Source organism: Phyllostomus hastatus, unplaced genomic scaffold (assembly GCF_019186645.2).
Source record: "Phyllostomus hastatus isolate PE091 unplaced genomic scaffold, TTU_PhHast_1.1 phas_contig_1, whole genome shotgun sequence".
Classification (NCBI taxonomy): domain Eukaryota; kingdom Metazoa; phylum Chordata; class Mammalia; order Chiroptera; family Phyllostomidae; genus Phyllostomus; species Phyllostomus hastatus.
Window position 1 is genome coordinate 13,504,280 of NW_025333498.1, and position 17,503 is coordinate 13,521,782.

The window sequence follows — 17,503 nt, forward strand, 5'->3', positions numbered from 1 at the left end:
CAGCCACTCTACATGAGAAAAACATGACACTAAAACGAAACCAAATTTTGTATCAGGAAAAATTAAGGGGCAATATACGTGTTCAGGGGAATCAGAAATGGAGCAGATAAGGAAACAGAGGAGGACAGTAGAGCCATTCAGAGGAATGGGAAAAACCACTGCAGGCAGGAAAGCTGTTGCTACTTATTTACTTTCTTCAGAATGAAAACAGTGCTGTATTTTTTCTGCATATAAAACCCAAACATTCTTCATCCTTCTCTCAGTGAGACAAAATACACTGGTTCCGAGGGCCCCATGCACAGAGGCAGCAAGGCAGGGAGACCAGACATCGGTGCAGCAAGAGGGCATGAGGGTCCGGCCTTGGCTCACACACAGAGCTGCCATCAGCCTCAAGCAGGAAAGAGCTGACCCTCTTACACAGATTGGCCCCTCCCTTGAAATGGACAGCAGATTCAGGAGAAACTATACATTATTGGAAATAAGCTGGGACAGACCAAGACGGGTGGTGCAGGGGCAGAGGAACACACACACAATTTTCCCAGAAGACTGAACAGCGCCTCCCAGGGGAGACCCAGGAGTCCCACCCTCCTGATCACAGTAGAAGCCCCCTCTGGAGGCAGGTGGAGGTGCTGCCAGAAGTTGAACGGCCCACCCCTGGAGCCTGAGCTAACAAAAAGCCAGAGGCAGCTCCAGAAGAAGACAGAAGGCAAACACCAAACTCTGCTGAGAGGAATTCCACTCCTTCTTCTTCAAGATTTGTTTTATTTTTTCTCCTGCATGGCCTTTTCACATTTTTCTTTTTCTTCAATTATATTCCAACTAATTCACAACTTTGTCTTTTATTTATATTTTTCATTGTATTTTTATTTTAAATCTCACATGGCATCCTTCTCTTGTCTTACTTCATTTTGCCTTCTTCCTGTCCTTTCTTATTTTCACTTTAAAATTTATTTTCCCCCTTTCAACGCCTTGTTCCTATTCCTTACTCTTACTATTTCTCTTCCCTCTATCCTCTCAAAATCACTTTTCCCCTTTATATCAGCTCACATTCTTTTTCTCTTTCTTATAATGTCCTTATTTTCTTTCTGCCTTTATTAATCACTGCTTGTTTGGTGTGGATACTGCAGTTATTGCTGTTTTTCTTCAATTTTATTCCTATCTGTTCACTATTTTTTTTAATTCAAATCTCATAGATTACTATGAGATTCCCCCTGTCTTACTCCATCTTAGCCTGGATTCTATTCCTTACTTTTATCGTTTTTCCTCCCTCTATCTTCTCAAAATCATTTTTATTTACTGCAGACATCTTATAGTCTCTTTTCTCTTTCTGTTAATATTCTTATTCTCTTTCCACCTTTATTAATCTTTGTTCATCTGTCATTATTGATCCTGTTGTTTTTCTTCGATTGTGTTCCTATTGGTTCATTATTTTTAAAAATTTTATTACATGCCTCAATTATACTCTTCCCTTTTCTTACTCTATTTTGCCACCACCCTTCCTGTTTTTACTTATGTTTTAAATTTTATTTTCTCCCTTTCTTCACCTTGATTCCATTCCCTACTCTTATTATTTCTCCTCCCTTATCCTTCTTGAAATCATTTTTCTTTCCTTTAGTCATCTCATATTCTTTTTTCCTATCTTATAGTATTCTTAATCTCTTCCCACCTTTATTAATCTTTGCTCATTTGCCACTGACATTGCTCATGTGATAAGGGGGTATTTTTGCTGGTGTGGGTTTGGTTTTATGGGTAGTTTTGCTCTGTTCTGCCAGCACCTGTACAACAGCATACAAGACATGGTGGGGGTTGTGACTTGGTCAGCCAGCCAGAGGAGAGACCCCACCAATGAATAAGCCATCAATAATCAAAGCCCAAGTACAACGATAGAGCCCACATAAACTGAATAAAGGCATCCCTAGAGCATCCAGATCAGGAGATCGAAGAGACTGCACCACTGAGTCCCACAGAACTGCTACCACAGAAGGCCACCCCACAAAGACTGGCAGTCAAAGCAGAGCAAACTGGGATGCAAAAACAAACAAAAGAGTAACCTAAAATGGGGAGACAATGAAACAACCTCCAACATAAAGGAAAGGAGGAATCCCCAGATAAAGAGCTAAATGAAACCGAGGCAAGCAATCTATCAGAGACAGAGTTCAAAATAATGGTTATAAGGATGCTCAAACAACTCATTGAGAACTACAACTAACTTTATGGGAGCTACACAGAATTTAGTGGGAACCAGAGTAGCATGAAAAAGAATATAGAAACTATGAATAAGAACCAGAGGGAAGTGAAGAATATACTAGAAGGAATTATAAGCAGGCTAGAAGAAGCAGAGGACTGAATCAGTGAGATGGAAGACAAAGTAGAAAAAACACCCACTCAGAGCAACAAAACAAGACAAAAATAAGACTCTAAAAGAAGGAGGACAGTTCAAGGGAGCTTTGGAACAACATGAAACATAACAACATTCATATCATAGGGATTCCAGAAGGAGAAGAAAAGAGAAAGGGATAGAAAACTTGTTTGAAAATATAACAACAGAAAACTTCCCTAACTTGGTGAGGGGAAAAGTTGTACAAGTTCAGGAAGCACAGAGGGTCCCAATCAATGTGAATTCAAAGAGGTCCACTCTAAGGCACATCATAATTAAAATGACAATATTTAAAGACAAAGAGAGAATCTTAAAGGCAGCAAGAGAGAAACAGCTAGTAACATACAAAGGAGCTCCGATAAGACTGTCAGCTGATTTCTCAACAGAAACAGTACAAGCCAGAAGGGATTGGCATGACATATTCCCAGTAATGAAAAGCAAGGACCTGCAACCAAGATGACTGTATCCATCAAGGGTCTCATTTAAAATGGAAGGTGAAATAAATAACTTCCTTAGACAAAAGAAGGCTAAAAGAGTACATCTCCGCCAAGCCAGCACTGCAAGAGTTGCTATAGGGACTACTTTAAGAAGGGGAGAAAAAGAGAGAGAGAGACACACACACACACAGATACAAAGGAAAAAAATGGCAATGAACAAATATGTATCAATAATAACCTTGAATGTAAATGAATTTAATGCTCCAATCAAAAGGCATAGGGTAGCTGGGTGGATAAGAAAACATAATCTGCATATATGTTGTCTACCAGAGACCCACCTCAGAACAAAAGATTTACATAGGTTGAAAGTGAAGGGATGGAAAATATATTCCAAGAAAATGGACATGAAAAAAAGGGGGTAGCAATACTTGTATCAGACTATAGGCTTCAAAGCAAAGGTCATAACAAGAGACAAAGGAGGTCACTACATAATACTTAAAGGAGTGGTCTAACAAGAGTATATAACCATTGTCAACATATATGCACTCAGGGAAAATCTTGAAGGACGTTAAGAAGGAGATTGACAGTAATACAGTCATCATAGGGGATTTTAACACCCCACTATCAACAATGGATGGATCTTCCAAACCAACATACAAGGATATGGTGGCACTGAACAACACTGTACAGTGTTGTTCACATGTACAGTGTTCATATGGCCTTAACTGATACTTACAGAAAATTTCACTCCGAAGGAGCAAAGTATATATTCTTTTCAAATGCACATGGATTATTTTCAAAGACAGACCACATGATAGGACACAACACAAGCCTTAGCAAATTCAAGAAAACTGAAATCATATTGAACATCTTCTCAGATGACAATGGCTAGAAACTGGAAACCAATCTCAAGGAAAAAACTCAAAAACATTCGGATACATGGAGAATGAATAACATTATTAAATAATGAATGGGTTAAAAATAAGATCAAGAAAGAAATAAAAAATGTATCTGGATACAAATGAAAATAAACACACAACTGCCCAAAACAAAAAGCAAGTGTTGGTGAGGATGTGGAGAAAAGGGAACCCCAGTGCACTACTGGTGGGAATGCAGAATGGTGCAGCCACTGTGGAAAATAGTATGGAATTTCTTCAAAAATTAAAAATGGAACTACCTTATGACCCAGCAATTCCACTGCTGGGAAAAAAACCTAAGAATCCTGAAACGCCAATTCAAAAGAACCTATGCACACCAATGTTCATAGCAGTGCAATTTACAATAGTCAAGTGTTGGAAACAGCTCAAGTGTTCAACAATAGATGAGTGGATCAAAAAACTGTGGTACATTTACACAATGGAATATTACACAGCAGAAAGAAAGAAGGAACTCCTAACTTTCATATCAGCATGGATGGATTTGGAGACTATTATGCCAAGTGAAATAAGCCAGTCAGTGAAAGACAAATGCCATGTGACCTCATTTATAACTGGAAACTAATGAACAAAATAAACTAATGAGAGAAATATAACCAGAGACATGGAAAAATGGAACAGACTGGTATTTGTAGGAGGAGAGGAGGGAGAGAGAGAATGGTGGAAGGAAGGGGAAAGGACTAGTCTAAAAACATGTATGAATGACCCATAGACATGGACAACAGAGAGGGGACTGACTGTGGGCTGGGTGGAGGGGGCCAAAGGGAAAAAAATTGGGACAACTGAAATAGAATAAACAATACAAAAATAGTATTTAGAATTTCTATGCATTACATGATTCTCATGCTTGATTTTTAAAAATTGTAAATGTTAAATAAAGCATTGATTTTCTTTTTGTTGGTTTACATGCCTGTTTTTGAGAAGATTTATTTCCTGCATACCCTGAACATCTTCTAATCTTACATGTAAGCATTTCATAATCACAACATACACATCACAGGTCCTCTGGGGCCCCTACTGGGGTATGAGCAACTGGTCCTGTGAGAGAAAGTGGCATCCAGGGGGACCCGCACCATGGCTCAGACTCTCCCGTGGAGATAGAGATTTTCCGGTTACTTATTTTTAATCAGCTGGTAATCACTTCACTACTTAGAGTGAGCTGCAGAAGCCACAAAAGCAGACACAGGTCCTGCATCACCTGGCATGACCATTTAGCAAGGAGCTTGACTTTCGTTCAAAATAGTACATTTCTGTATTTGTTCTTTTAAATTAAGGTGGACATGGACAACCGGGAGGGGAATGACTATGAAAGTGAGGCGGTGGGCTGGGTGGAGGGGGGTGCTGAAGCAGAAAAACATTCTTACTGTAAAAAATTAGAAATTACATGAGAGTAAACAGATTTTATGAAAATCACCCATAATCCCACCATCTAAAAAACAACAACACTTTTAACATTTGGTGAGTATTACCTCCAATTTCGAAATGCCAATACAAACATATTGATACATGAAAAAAGTCAGTTTACGTATTATGTGATAATGCTCTGAATATATTCTAATAAATATAGTCCGGGATCTTTACTTGGTGTGACAATGTACCTCATTAGACAGTTATGACACAGGGAACTGAAGCAGCATTTAAGCTACTTCCAAATTTTTATTACTATAGATAATACTTGGATGAACATCCTTGTAATACATTTCTGTGAGGCTGTCCGGCAATGTCTTTAACAGTTATTATTTCTGGAGGTGAAATTGCTGGGTCAAATGGGTCACTTCTAGGCTTTAGTGCTATGTTGCCCAATTGTTCTGCTGAAAGACTGAGTGCAACTGTCCCCACCAGCAGTGCACGAGAGCGTCCACCTCTCCACGCCCAGGCCAGCAGTACACATTAGCAACCTCTTCAGCATCCATCTACCTATCATAAATAAAAGATCTCTTTTTAAAGTTTGAATTTCATTTTTGTTAGTTTTTCTTATATTTCACACATTTTTCAGTTTGTCGTATAGCCTGTATTTTTTTTATTAGTTTGCAATTTACTTTTTAACATTATTTGTGCCAATTTGTTTTGCCACATAAAAGTTCTAAATTTGTATGTAATAAAAACAGTAAGTCTTTGCCCTTAGGGTTTCTGTATTTATTGCTGATATTTAAAAAATTAGAGTTGGGAAAAGCTCACCACTGAGGAAGAACAGAGTGATGGACAGAATAACTGCATGTATAAATGGTGGTTTTGCCTCTGCACACTGGGCAAGTCTATAAAGACAGCCCACTGAGAATGCAGTCTTTTCCTGATTTGTGGTTTCCCAACACAGCTGGCTTCAGCTCCGTTCCCGTTGACGGCAACAGAGATGAAGCTTCCACCACTAGGCTCATGAGAACCACCCTCTTACGCCTGATAGAAAAACAGTAAATGAAACTTTTCCACGTGGTTTCTCTGAAAAAAAGCTAATGGCACACAATTATGTGAGAGGAGAAAAAATAACTACCCAAACCAAATTCATGCTGCACGCATGTTTACTGGTTGAGTGTTTGTTGAGAAAACATGTTTTTGTGAGAAAAAGCTACAAAGAGTCTATTCCTCTTCAATTTCTAATCTCCCTCAAACTAGTAAGTGATGGAAACGGCCCAATATCCACATCCATGAAGAACAGTCCATGTGGACTCTAAAAGAATTCTACCACGGCAGTGAGTCCCCTGTAAGATCTACATTATGACATGTGTGAGCAGTAGCTCAGGTTGGCGGAAGTCTGGTCCACTCACATTCTTTCTTTCTATCTATCTATTTATCTGTCTGTCTATCTATCTGTCTATCTATCTATCTATCAAGTCAAGGCTTGCAGTACTATAATAGAACTGTAAATACATATTCATTTTCTACCCCATGGTCAAAAAGTCCTGGGGCCAAATATTTCTCTTTAGGGGCTTAGAGATTCAAAAGAGTTCAGGAAATATTTCTTCCTAAATGCAACCAGGCATGTAGCATTGCAAAACTCAGTAAAAGCAGAGGAAGGAGTAGATCTCTCTGGAATCAAGAACATTTTTAAAGAAAAGAATTCAGGTGCCCTGGTAAGATAGCATATACATTTCTTTCTCAGCTATGGAAAATGTCAATGTAATACAGCTAATGGTCAGATGCTTCCCAGATTAATCATGTGTTAGGGTGCTTGAAGCATCCCTCCCTTCATTCAGTTAGCAAACGCTTGTGGACCACCTGCTCTGGGCTCACCAGATTGCTCTAGGGCTGGGGACACAGTGGGGAAACCTGCTCCTTGTGAAAGTTACATTCCAGTGGGGGGAGCACACAGCAAACAAGTGAAATATCTGAAACGTACATTTTGTTAAACAGTGGTAAGCATTAAGGAAACAAAATAAGGCGAGAAGAGGGATATGGAAGGTCGGGGAGAGGAAGAAATGGTGGCTCTGCCAGGGAGGGCAGCTGAATGGGCTCCTCTGACAGTGACTTTTGAGTAGGGGACTGAAGGGAGTGAGGGATTTGAACACGTGGCTCTCTGGGAGACGTTTCAGCCAGGGTGGGAGGCAAGTGCAGAGGCCCGACCTCCTTTGGCAGCTGTACTGAGAACATGCAGCTTGGTCCTACTCTGCGGCTGCCGCTAGGAGTCCCACCTGGAAGTAAGCTAGCCAGGTGGGCTTGCCAAGTCTGCTGGTGTGAAGACCTGAGGAGCCCTCTAGAGGGATCTGATCACAAGGGAACTCAGAGACTCAGCAGGTGGGGTTGACTCAGTCACAGCCTTAGCCCAAGGGAGGGATGGCTCTGAGACCCTCGTGGTGCCTGTCACTGGGGTTTATCTCCTGGTCTAGCCTCTTCAGACACTGAAGACTGAGTGCTGTGATAAAGGGAGAAGTTTTAAGTAAAAGGCTATTTTATGAAAATACAGGCACAGGGAAGAGGAAAGGGTGCAGTTTTTTCCAGGGTGGTTGGAGGACCTGGTGAATTGACAATGTCAGGAATCACTGTTTTGGCCACTGGAGGCCTCTGCAAGCACAGAGGTTGCAGGAGGCTGCCGCTGAGAGTGGACAGCTGTGTGGATGGGACTTTGTACGACAGCTAAGGGGTTTAGATTGTTACTCTAAGGACACTGGGGACTAGGAACATGATCAGATTTGCATTTTAGAAAGATTAACTGTGTTGCCCAGTGAAAAATGGATTAGAGGGGCAAGAAGGGAGGCAGGAAAACCAGTTATGGGGATTGACTGAGCAACCTAAGTGGGGAGATGATGGAGGGCTGAACCGGGTAGCGGCAGTGAGGCTGCAGGAAAATGTGCATCTCTGAGAGGATGTAGCTGACAAGTTATAGAACCTGATGATGACTCAATGTAGGCAGAGGAGTGGAGCAAAGTACCCAGGTATGTGATGTGAACACTGGGGGAGAAGAGCACTTAGATAAGAAATATGAGAAGTTTGGGCACATTTGTGTTTCTCTTTGGTGTGTGCACATGTGTGTAAGAGGTTTATTGATTTCTCTTTTGCGACACGCTGAATTAGAGGTTCTGTAGAGCACCCAGGTGGCAGTGTCTCTCTGCCATCTGGTTATGTGGGTCCTGGCCCACTCTTGCTCTCTCTTCACAACTGCTCTCTGTTTGAGCTTTAGGCTTGTTTAGCCATCTGTTGGCCAGATAACGCCACTGAGAAGTCTGGTGAACTCACAATGTCTCAAAGTGAACAATCATCCCCATGCCCATCTCTCCTCTACTCCTCTGTCCCTCCCTCGGCCACTAGGTTCACTCTTCCCCTGGGGGTGGCACCACCAGAATGCTTAGACTTGCGCAATAACCTGCTCCATGTCCTCTTCATTTCTGCATTGCTAGTGTCTGGTGCAAGTGGCAACTGGACTCCTAGTTGGGTATGCCCCAAAACTTGGAAATGAAAATAAGGTTGCTTTCTAAGAGATGAGCTATAGCCACCACATGGTGGGTCAGAGCCCAGATGATGCAGAGTCAAGTTTGACAGTAGCCTGATTGAAGGATGAAGGACTGGTTAGCAATGGAGCTCAGAAAAAGAAGAGTCAGAAAAGAAAATGCTGGGAGCACGCCTCCAGCATGGTGGTCCCAGGGTGCAGAGACTGGCTCACAGACACAAACATCCCACCCACGAGGCAGAGCATCCGGTAACGGAGATAAAAGGCTGAAGCGATTATACCCTGGGCCCCCGGCCCGGCCTCGAGTTCCCTCAGCTCACTTCTCCTGCTCCCATTCTCTCCTTGCTTGCCAAACCACCTCCTGACTACAATTAGGCTTCCCATGCAGGTTTGCCTTCAGGGAAAGAGACACTAATTACCAAGCATGATTATTTTGTCTATCTGATAGCATCAATTATCATTATGAATAATTAAATGAGTACTCTGGCTTGTGAACAGGAGCCTGTGACTCTGTTAATGCATGACTGGGGATTTGAGAGTCAGGTGCGTGGCTCGGTGTGGTAACAAATTTAGTGCCTGATTTAGGAATTCTATTTTACCTTTTCTCTATTATAAAAGTGACATGTGTTTATTATTTCCTTCTCTTTCCACTTATGTTTCTAAAATCACTCATAATTCCAAACATCCAGAAACAACTACACCGACTGTCAGGATGTTTCCTCCCAACCTATTTTCTGTGCATATAAAAATAACATTTAGCAACTATTTTGTTTCCTTTTTGTCAAAATGCAGTACAGATTTGCAATCTCAAATGACAAAATTCCTAATTAACTGTGTGGGAAGAGCTTTGGCAGTTTCTTTCATTTAAAAAAAAAAGCCTACTTTTTTTTTTGACTGAATTGCAGTAAACAAATACATTTCTGCAACCTGACCAAATAAGAGATTCCTTGTTTCTAAGACCTTGCCAAGACTCATGAGCATGAAAAGTAATCAAATAAAGCTTTTATGACAGGCAGTGGTAACCTAAAAATTATAATTACCCAGCTAGATATGCTAGACATTATCCTTCAAATTCATGTCTCTGGCAAAGACACACACACACACACACACACACACACACACACACGTATATTATGTAATATGCACACACTGATGAATGTGTGCACATACACCCCCAAGCATGAATGATGATTTTCAAATTCTCTCATTCTTTCTACATTTATTAGCTAGTTTCCTTGTACAAAAGACTCTGGCATCCACTATTTTGTTACCCTGAAATATAAATCGTACAGGAGAATCAGAATAAATGCTTGATTTTTTTCCTATTATTCATCAGGTCAAGAGTCATCAGCTGATGTTCATAAGTGCTAGGTACTCAGTAAATGGGAACCAACATAGTTTGCATGCTTTTGGCTTTGTGACAATGTGGCTATCTGACGCTGACGTTATAAAAAGTTCCACAGTCTTACTTCCCTTAAACCCGACTCACAGTCAGAAGCAGCTGGGATTGACAGATCAAGGAAGCTCACCTCGTTCTCGGACGAGCTTGCTGAGAGGAGCACCTCTTGGGCATCAAAGAACTCAGACACGGACTCTGACATGGAGAGGCGGCTCTCATTTGCGACTTGCTGTGACAGGGGGAGACTGACGTGGATTTGCTCACCAGCCTACAGGAGAGAGAAGCATGAGCATATGGCGTGGTCATTATTGGTGTGAAAAATAGCTATTTGTTCAAATTAGACCACGACGTGCTAGCCAGATTTCTGAAGAATTTCACACCAGATGTTAAAAGAGTTGTGACCACAAGCAACATTCACTTGCAACTCAGTAATGACAACTGCATAAATTTCCTTCCAATGCATCTAAAGCATCTAAAAGGCAGTTAAACCTTGTTTCAAACTCTATTTTTTGTCCAGCAAGTGATAAACATGGGTCTCCAGGAAGCTATTTCAGTTTTAATATGAAAAATATGTAAGAGAACTACATATATAGAGAACTACGTATATATAATCTATATATATAGAATACACATTTCTAGTACACATTTCAGGTTGAAAAAAGCTTCAGGCCAAGACTGTTAACTAATATTTGAATGACAAAGTTTTAGAAATACTTCTAGATCCCGGGCAGCTGAGTAAGCATTGCTGTCCGTCATTAGAGATCAAGGGACCCAGGCAGGGGAATGGACAGATGGTGGGCAGCTCGAATCACGGGGAAGCCACCTTAGACGGTTGATCTAAGCAGTTAGATGGTAGAACAGTTGCACCTGTAGGTTTCGGGTAAAATGTGTTTTGGGTGCAAATATGACCTTAGTATTACTTAAAACTCTCACCTTGCTATATGTAGCACTCTATTTAAAGCCCTAATATTACTGTTGAAAAGTGTTAATTCTCATGGTGCTAAAATAATACGTTTATAAAGGGTTATAAAACAAATTATACACCTAACTTCAACCTAAACATGGAATGTTCTCCTATCCTATTACCACTTCTTCAAAAATTCTTCTGAAAAATGGAAAAACAGTAGCACCAACCTCAGAGGGTCGCTGGGAGTGTCAGATGAGATAACCGCATGTAAGGGAGTTAGCACAACACCCAACACATAATAAGCATTCACGTGACAAATGTTAGCTATTAATTATTATCATCATCAGTGGTAGCTGTAGCCCCATCATTATTATTATTATCTTAGAAAGGTCAGATGACTCCTTGCATAGGACTTTCATTTTATTTTTTTTTTCTATTTTTATTTATTTATTTTAGACAGAGGGAAAGGGCAGGAGAAAGAAGGAGAGAAACATCAATGTGTGGCTGCCTCTGGCACACCCCCTACTGGGGACCTGATCTGGCCTGCAACCCAGGCATGTGTGCTGATTGGGAATTGAACTGGCAACCCTTTGGTTCACAGGCCCACACTCAATCCACTGAGCCATACCAGCTGAGCAGGACTTGTAAAATAAACTTTAAGAAAACTTTTATTTAACATTTTCTCAGCTAAATGTTCATAATATGAACATTTCAAATGAAGACTGAGACAGAAAATTCACAAGTTGGTGTATATGTAAACTAAATATTCAGTGGCATCTGGTGAACACAGGAAAGATAAAAATAGACCCTGATCACCAAGAAGAAACGATATCAAGCTCATGTATATCCTTTACTCCAAAGAACAGCGAGTGGTCTGCAACACAAATATTCATACCAGGAATCTTAATAACAGCGAAGGAACAAAAATATAAAAATAAACAAAAATATGCAGTAGATTTAGATGCTATAAAATAAGTAGTCTACATCTATTAAAAATGAGTCTTACCTCATCAGGGCTAGGAATAATATTTACACTGACAACCTGATCACAAATAATAGATTCTGAATGTATTCTGCTCAACCGACTCCTTAGTTCAGCATTCTGGTTGAGTGCCTTAAAATAACAAAAACCACACATGTAACTTCAAGTTAATAAGTGAGCATAAGACAGAACAAGAACACAGGTACATTTTAAACAAAGACTATGATGTTCTTAGTTGTAACTTTTGGAATCATCATAAGCCATAGAGAATGAGCTAAAATTTTAAAAGGAATATTTTATTAGTAATACATATGCAGTGGTAGAAGGAAGTTGTTACACAGCACAAAAACGCGTGGAAATGACTCCAACTCCGACAACCCCAAGGACGGAAGGTTAGAGCGTACAACGGAGCATGCAGCAGCCCATTTCTGTGCACCTTCCCAGAGGCTCCTCCTTTTGCCTTGATCATACGCACTGTTTCAGAAGTTTGCTACAGCTGTTGAGCTCTGTGGTGTAGCGCTCTCAGAGAGTGCTCAGGACCACATTTATTACTTCCCTTCCTGCAACTCAACTATTTTCTCTGTAATGATAGCACAGAAGCCTTTGGAACACTGACAAATACAGGTATTTTCAGGGAAATGATGCTATTAGTGATAAATAACATAGGAGAGCCCAGGCAGTGGCAGAAACAATGCATGGAAGGCACCCAAGGAGCCTGAACAGGGATGAAACAAGGAAAAAGGAGGCACATCATCAGCTACCACGTCAGCCAATGAGCAAGAAAAGCTATGGCGACTTGTCAGCAATAACATCTGTCTATTAGTGGCACATAGGAAAAGGCTCAGGAACTCTGCCTAGATTCTTTGCCGGGCAGGTTCCATGCTTACACCTACTACTTGATTTGTTGGTGAACTTGGACGGCACTAAAGACCCTCCACATGGTATGCCCATTTCCCCAATGTCTCATGTCCCTCATACACATGCAATTCTAACATACCCAAGAAACACACAAATCCTTCCCCATCTGTAAAAGAAGTTATCCTCTTGAAGATCTGAGCCAGAATCAATGGCCTCAATCCCCATCTCTCTAGCTATGAACTACCATTCATCCACCCAGGCAGACAGGGGGTGTGAATGTGCCTTACACTGGGCAAGACTGGCATATACACTTTACTGAATGGAACTGTGGGTTCTGGGAAGGCAACATGGAGAGAAGCCTGAGGGCTGGAGAAGGACATAAAACACAGGCCAAGACAGAATCATCAGAGACTTAAACCCTTTGGGGAAAAGTCAAACTGGTTCAAAGGAAGTGACAAAATGAGTATGGAAACTGTCCAAGTTAGAGCAACCAAGAATCAAATCCTGGGTATGTGTTTAAATTCACCTTGCTTTTTTTTTCAATTAGAATAAATATATACTATTCTAGTATATTTGGAAAATGCAGAAAGCAGGAAAATATTTTTTAAAATTCATACCTTACTACTCAATCAATCAAACATTGATAGCTTGGTAATCTTTTTTTTTTGTTATGCATGTTTCATGTTATTTAATAGGTGCATGCTTCACATGCTGTGTCTACCACTTATTCTTTGCACATAAACGCTTATGTTGCAAACTCTTCAAAAATACAATTTTCTTTTTTAAATCCTCACCAGAGGATACATTTATTATTTTTTTTTTTTGAGAGAGGGAGAGACATTGATTGGTTGCCTATTGTATGCACAGCCTTTTGGTATACAGGAGAATGACGCTCCAACCAACTGAGTCAGGGCACAAATATGATTTTAAGAGTTGCTAAGTCAGTGGCTATTTCCTAGTATTGGGCATTTGGACTGCTACTGAATTTTACTAGAATAAATAAAGCTGCCATGAATATTTAAGTGCATAGTGGTTTTCTACATTCAGTATTACTTCCTTGTACTACACATATCAGCCATGGACCAAAGGATCAAAGAATGAAATCTCTTAAGGCTTTAATAAATATTGCCAATTATGCCCCAAATGATATTAATTTGAATTTACTGTATAACTAAAAAACATGTAGAAGATTCTATGAAGAATATCTTTGTACAGAATAAATCCAGCCAAGTTTCTGGGAACTGTTGAATTCAAGATCAACTATATATATGGAGCTTTTATCCCAACACTTAATATTTATCTGGGTTATGTGAAAGCTGTAGTAGGAAGGTTGGAAAATACTATGATTGGGACTTTAATTATGCTACTCTGTGCATTAAGCCAAATTTTTGCTTACATTCCAATGCACACCACATTTCATTAATTCTAAGATGCACATTTCCGCCCACACTTAACACCTCTGAAGCGCTGACTCACTTCAACTGACAGCAGTTTTTACTCCTTCTTAGTAATGCACAAAGTGATGGTACATCAAACAACTGATGGCACATCGACTTAATGGAATAGAGCATTTCTAGATGGAGCACAGGATCACATTCTGCTGCTCACGTTCGTACGGACCCAGCACCCACTGCAAGCTGTGCACAAAGTCTGAGGCCAGAAATCAGTAACCGTGACTGAGTGTAACACACTGAAGGCAGACTCCAGTTGAATATTATTATAGCAATCTGGAGGGCTGAGGTTACCTTAGTCTTACTAATACTCTAATTTTGGTGTTCAGGGTTTTACATTCAATGAAACATGAGCTTGTAATCATTGTGAAATAATGTCACTTATAAAGAGATAGATGTCACATGACATGCTCTGACCTACTGACTCAAATCCAGCATCCATACAGCTCTCAGGTGTGAAGGTTACTTTTAAAGTCTCATGGAGGCAAAATAACAGGATTATGCATGTCTTTTTGTACATATCGATCAGGGAAGAAATAATCACTTAGGAAGAGGGATTCATTATACTGTGCAGCCTTATAACTTGTTACATGCCCAAGGCAGGCAACAATTTATGCTGAACATGCAGTGACGAATGCTAATGTTTCATGTATTTTATGTGCTATGTGCTTTCTAAAAGGGGTGACAGAATCTGCCAAGTGGGTATACTTAAAAGCTTTACTGAAAAGCAGCATTTTAACCATTAGACATGTATCAAACAGGACTTACATCAAATAAAAATATGCTTTAAGAATGTTAGATTAGTGTAAGATGTTACTTAAACACAGTCTCTCTCTCCTTCCCTCTGTACGAGGAGACTTGGCTGATAACTGGTCATAAAATGGATATCTGGGGGTTTAACTGATGACACTTAGATAAGATCAAAGATATTTTTAGGCTATCAAAAATCACAGTATAGTGTGAAGTTATATTAATATCAAAACATATTCAGAAAAACTGTAGCAGTGTTCTCAAGCTATTTAATATCTTGTTCAACTCTTAAGTGCTGTATTAAAAGAGGGACAAGGAAAAGAGAGCTGGCCAGCCAATGGATGGCTCCGTCAGCTCACTGTTCCCCACCACCAATGTTCCCATGTTTGCTTTCGGTCCACACATTATCTGCTGCTAAAGCACGTTCTGTTCATCATTTCCTTCTTGACACTCTCAAAACTCTTTACCCTTGATCTCAATGGTCATCACCATCTAGATTCTTCAGCGGCCTTCCCTGGGTCTCCATCAAAGGAGCCTACTTTTGTTCAGCCTGTCCTCTATTAATGTTTTCTACAGCAGCACCATCAACCCTCTTTTATTCTGACTGAAAACACAATTTATCATACGTGCAGCTTCAGCGACATCCTGTGTATCCACACCCTTCTCTCCAGCCCCACCTCTCTCCTGAGCCCCGATCCACGCAACTCATTGCCTGTCAGTCGTCCACAGTCACATTGGCTCCCCACAGATGCCGCTCACTCTTTACCCTTGCCAAACCAGTTCTTCTGGTGGTTCATGGGGGGGGGGGGTGGGGGTGGGGAAGAACTGCCATCTACTCAATCATCCCAGTAAACAACCTAGAAAGTAATCTCGAGTCTGTCTCCTTGTCCCTCTCTAATCTTCTGTCGCTCTCCAAGCTCTGCTGCCTCCCCCTCTCGGTGTCTTTGAAACCCATCCCTTCCTTCTCCCAACCCCTCACTTCCTTAGCTCAGGTCTGCATTATCTCAAATATCTTAGTTCCACCTTCGTACCATCCGTCCTCCATACTGTACCGGAGTAATCTTTCTAATGTACAGAAATAGGTAGTAATGCTTCCCATTTCTGAAATTATCACTCATCAGTTCAACTAAGGCCTCCCAGCATGATAAATCTAAACCTTTTCGTGTTGTCCTTGGTGAGCAGATTCGTAGCTACATTACTCGCAGCTCCTAGATTGACTCTTCCTGTTCACCCCATGTTTTAGACCCTGAATTAACCGTGAGTCTGCGGATACCTCTCCAGTGGTCTAACCCCAGGTAGTGATTCTTTAAAGAGTGAGCAGACAGTAAATTTAAATGCTGGAGCAAAGGCTACGGTGAGCTGCAGAAAGAGGCCAGCCTCAGCGGTGGTGCGAGCAGATGGCCCGGGTGGTAAGGCTGGCCCAAGGGGAAGGTACAGACAGGCTCGAGGGTGGGAACCTAGCTGAAGGCTGTGCTAATCCACGACTGGAAGCACTGAATTCTCTAGCAAAGTACAATTAACCATCTTTATAGTACCAAATTATTTTTACATCTTCTGAGGATAAAGTTGAGCTTTTTGGTTAAAAAAATAAATGTAACTAGAAAAAAACAACAAAAATTTATTGAGGCTCTAGGTCTATATGTAAATAAATATGTTTTGACAAGAGAAGAAAATATTTGACCCAATGGATACAAAGCTGATAACATTTTGCTTTATTTTGTTTTTGACTTTTTGCATCAGGTCCTTCCCTGTGAGCTGCTGCTGCTGCCCACTCATGCCTGCTTCGAGGCTCGATGCCTCCTGACCGGTGGCTCTGCTCGCAGCCCCAGAAATCTGCACCACCCACGCGCCCATCTGAACGGACCACAGTGTAACTGTTCCCTGATAAACACCACTTATCTCATGGATCAGACCATGAGCTTCCTGGGAGCACGGCCAGGGCTGCTTCTGCACTGCTGTTCCACACTGCGCACACCTCGCACACCACATATACAGTCAGGTGAATGCGATACAATGAATAAAGGAATAAACAAGTGAGTAACTTTTAAAATTCTCTTCAGCATCATTTCTAATTTCACTTGATGCCTCAACCCAGATCTCTTTTTACCATCCTCTGTCTTACCAAAAAGTAAATAAAACCAAGCAAGCAAGCAAGAAACACATTTTTTTCTTAGTACAAGCTTAATCTTATAGTACTAAGCCTCCACCAATAAATACACCTGAAGGAAACATTGTAGCATATAGGAGAATAAGGGTGCATTTTATGTTTATAAGATGGCATTTACATGTTTGTCTCACCATTATTTTGATCGCCTGATTCACAATACTCTCAGGATAATGATCTAGAAGGACAATTAATGTCGACTCGTGTTATCTGTTTGTGTTAACAAATACACGGCATGAGACTAGTCCAGGGAAAGCCATTAACGTGCTTACGAACGCAACCCTCTGCAGACTGGCCGACAGTTGCTGTTTTTAACACTCATGCCCCCGAGTCCCTGGTGTCACACGGGAAGCGGCACAGGCAC

The 17,503-nt window shown here is 40.8% G+C and overlaps 1 protein-coding gene across 7 annotated transcripts in view; it reads right to left on the bottom strand.

Annotated features, from left to right (window-relative positions):
- OSBPL6 (oxysterol binding protein like 6) overlaps positions 1 to 17,503 on the bottom strand; it is a 201,375-nt gene that overhangs the window by 16,254 nt on the left and 167,618 nt on the right. For all 7 annotated transcript variants that reach the window (XM_045857496.1, XM_045857330.1, XM_045857605.1 and 4 more), the window contains 2 exons: positions 11,941 to 12,048; positions 10,158 to 10,295 (listed from right to left, as the gene is read on the bottom strand). In XM_045857496.1, coding sequence (XP_045713452.1) covers positions 10,158 to 10,295; positions 11,941 to 12,048 — 246 coding nt within the window. The remainder of the gene's footprint in view (positions 1 to 10,157; positions 10,296 to 11,940; positions 12,049 to 17,503) is intronic.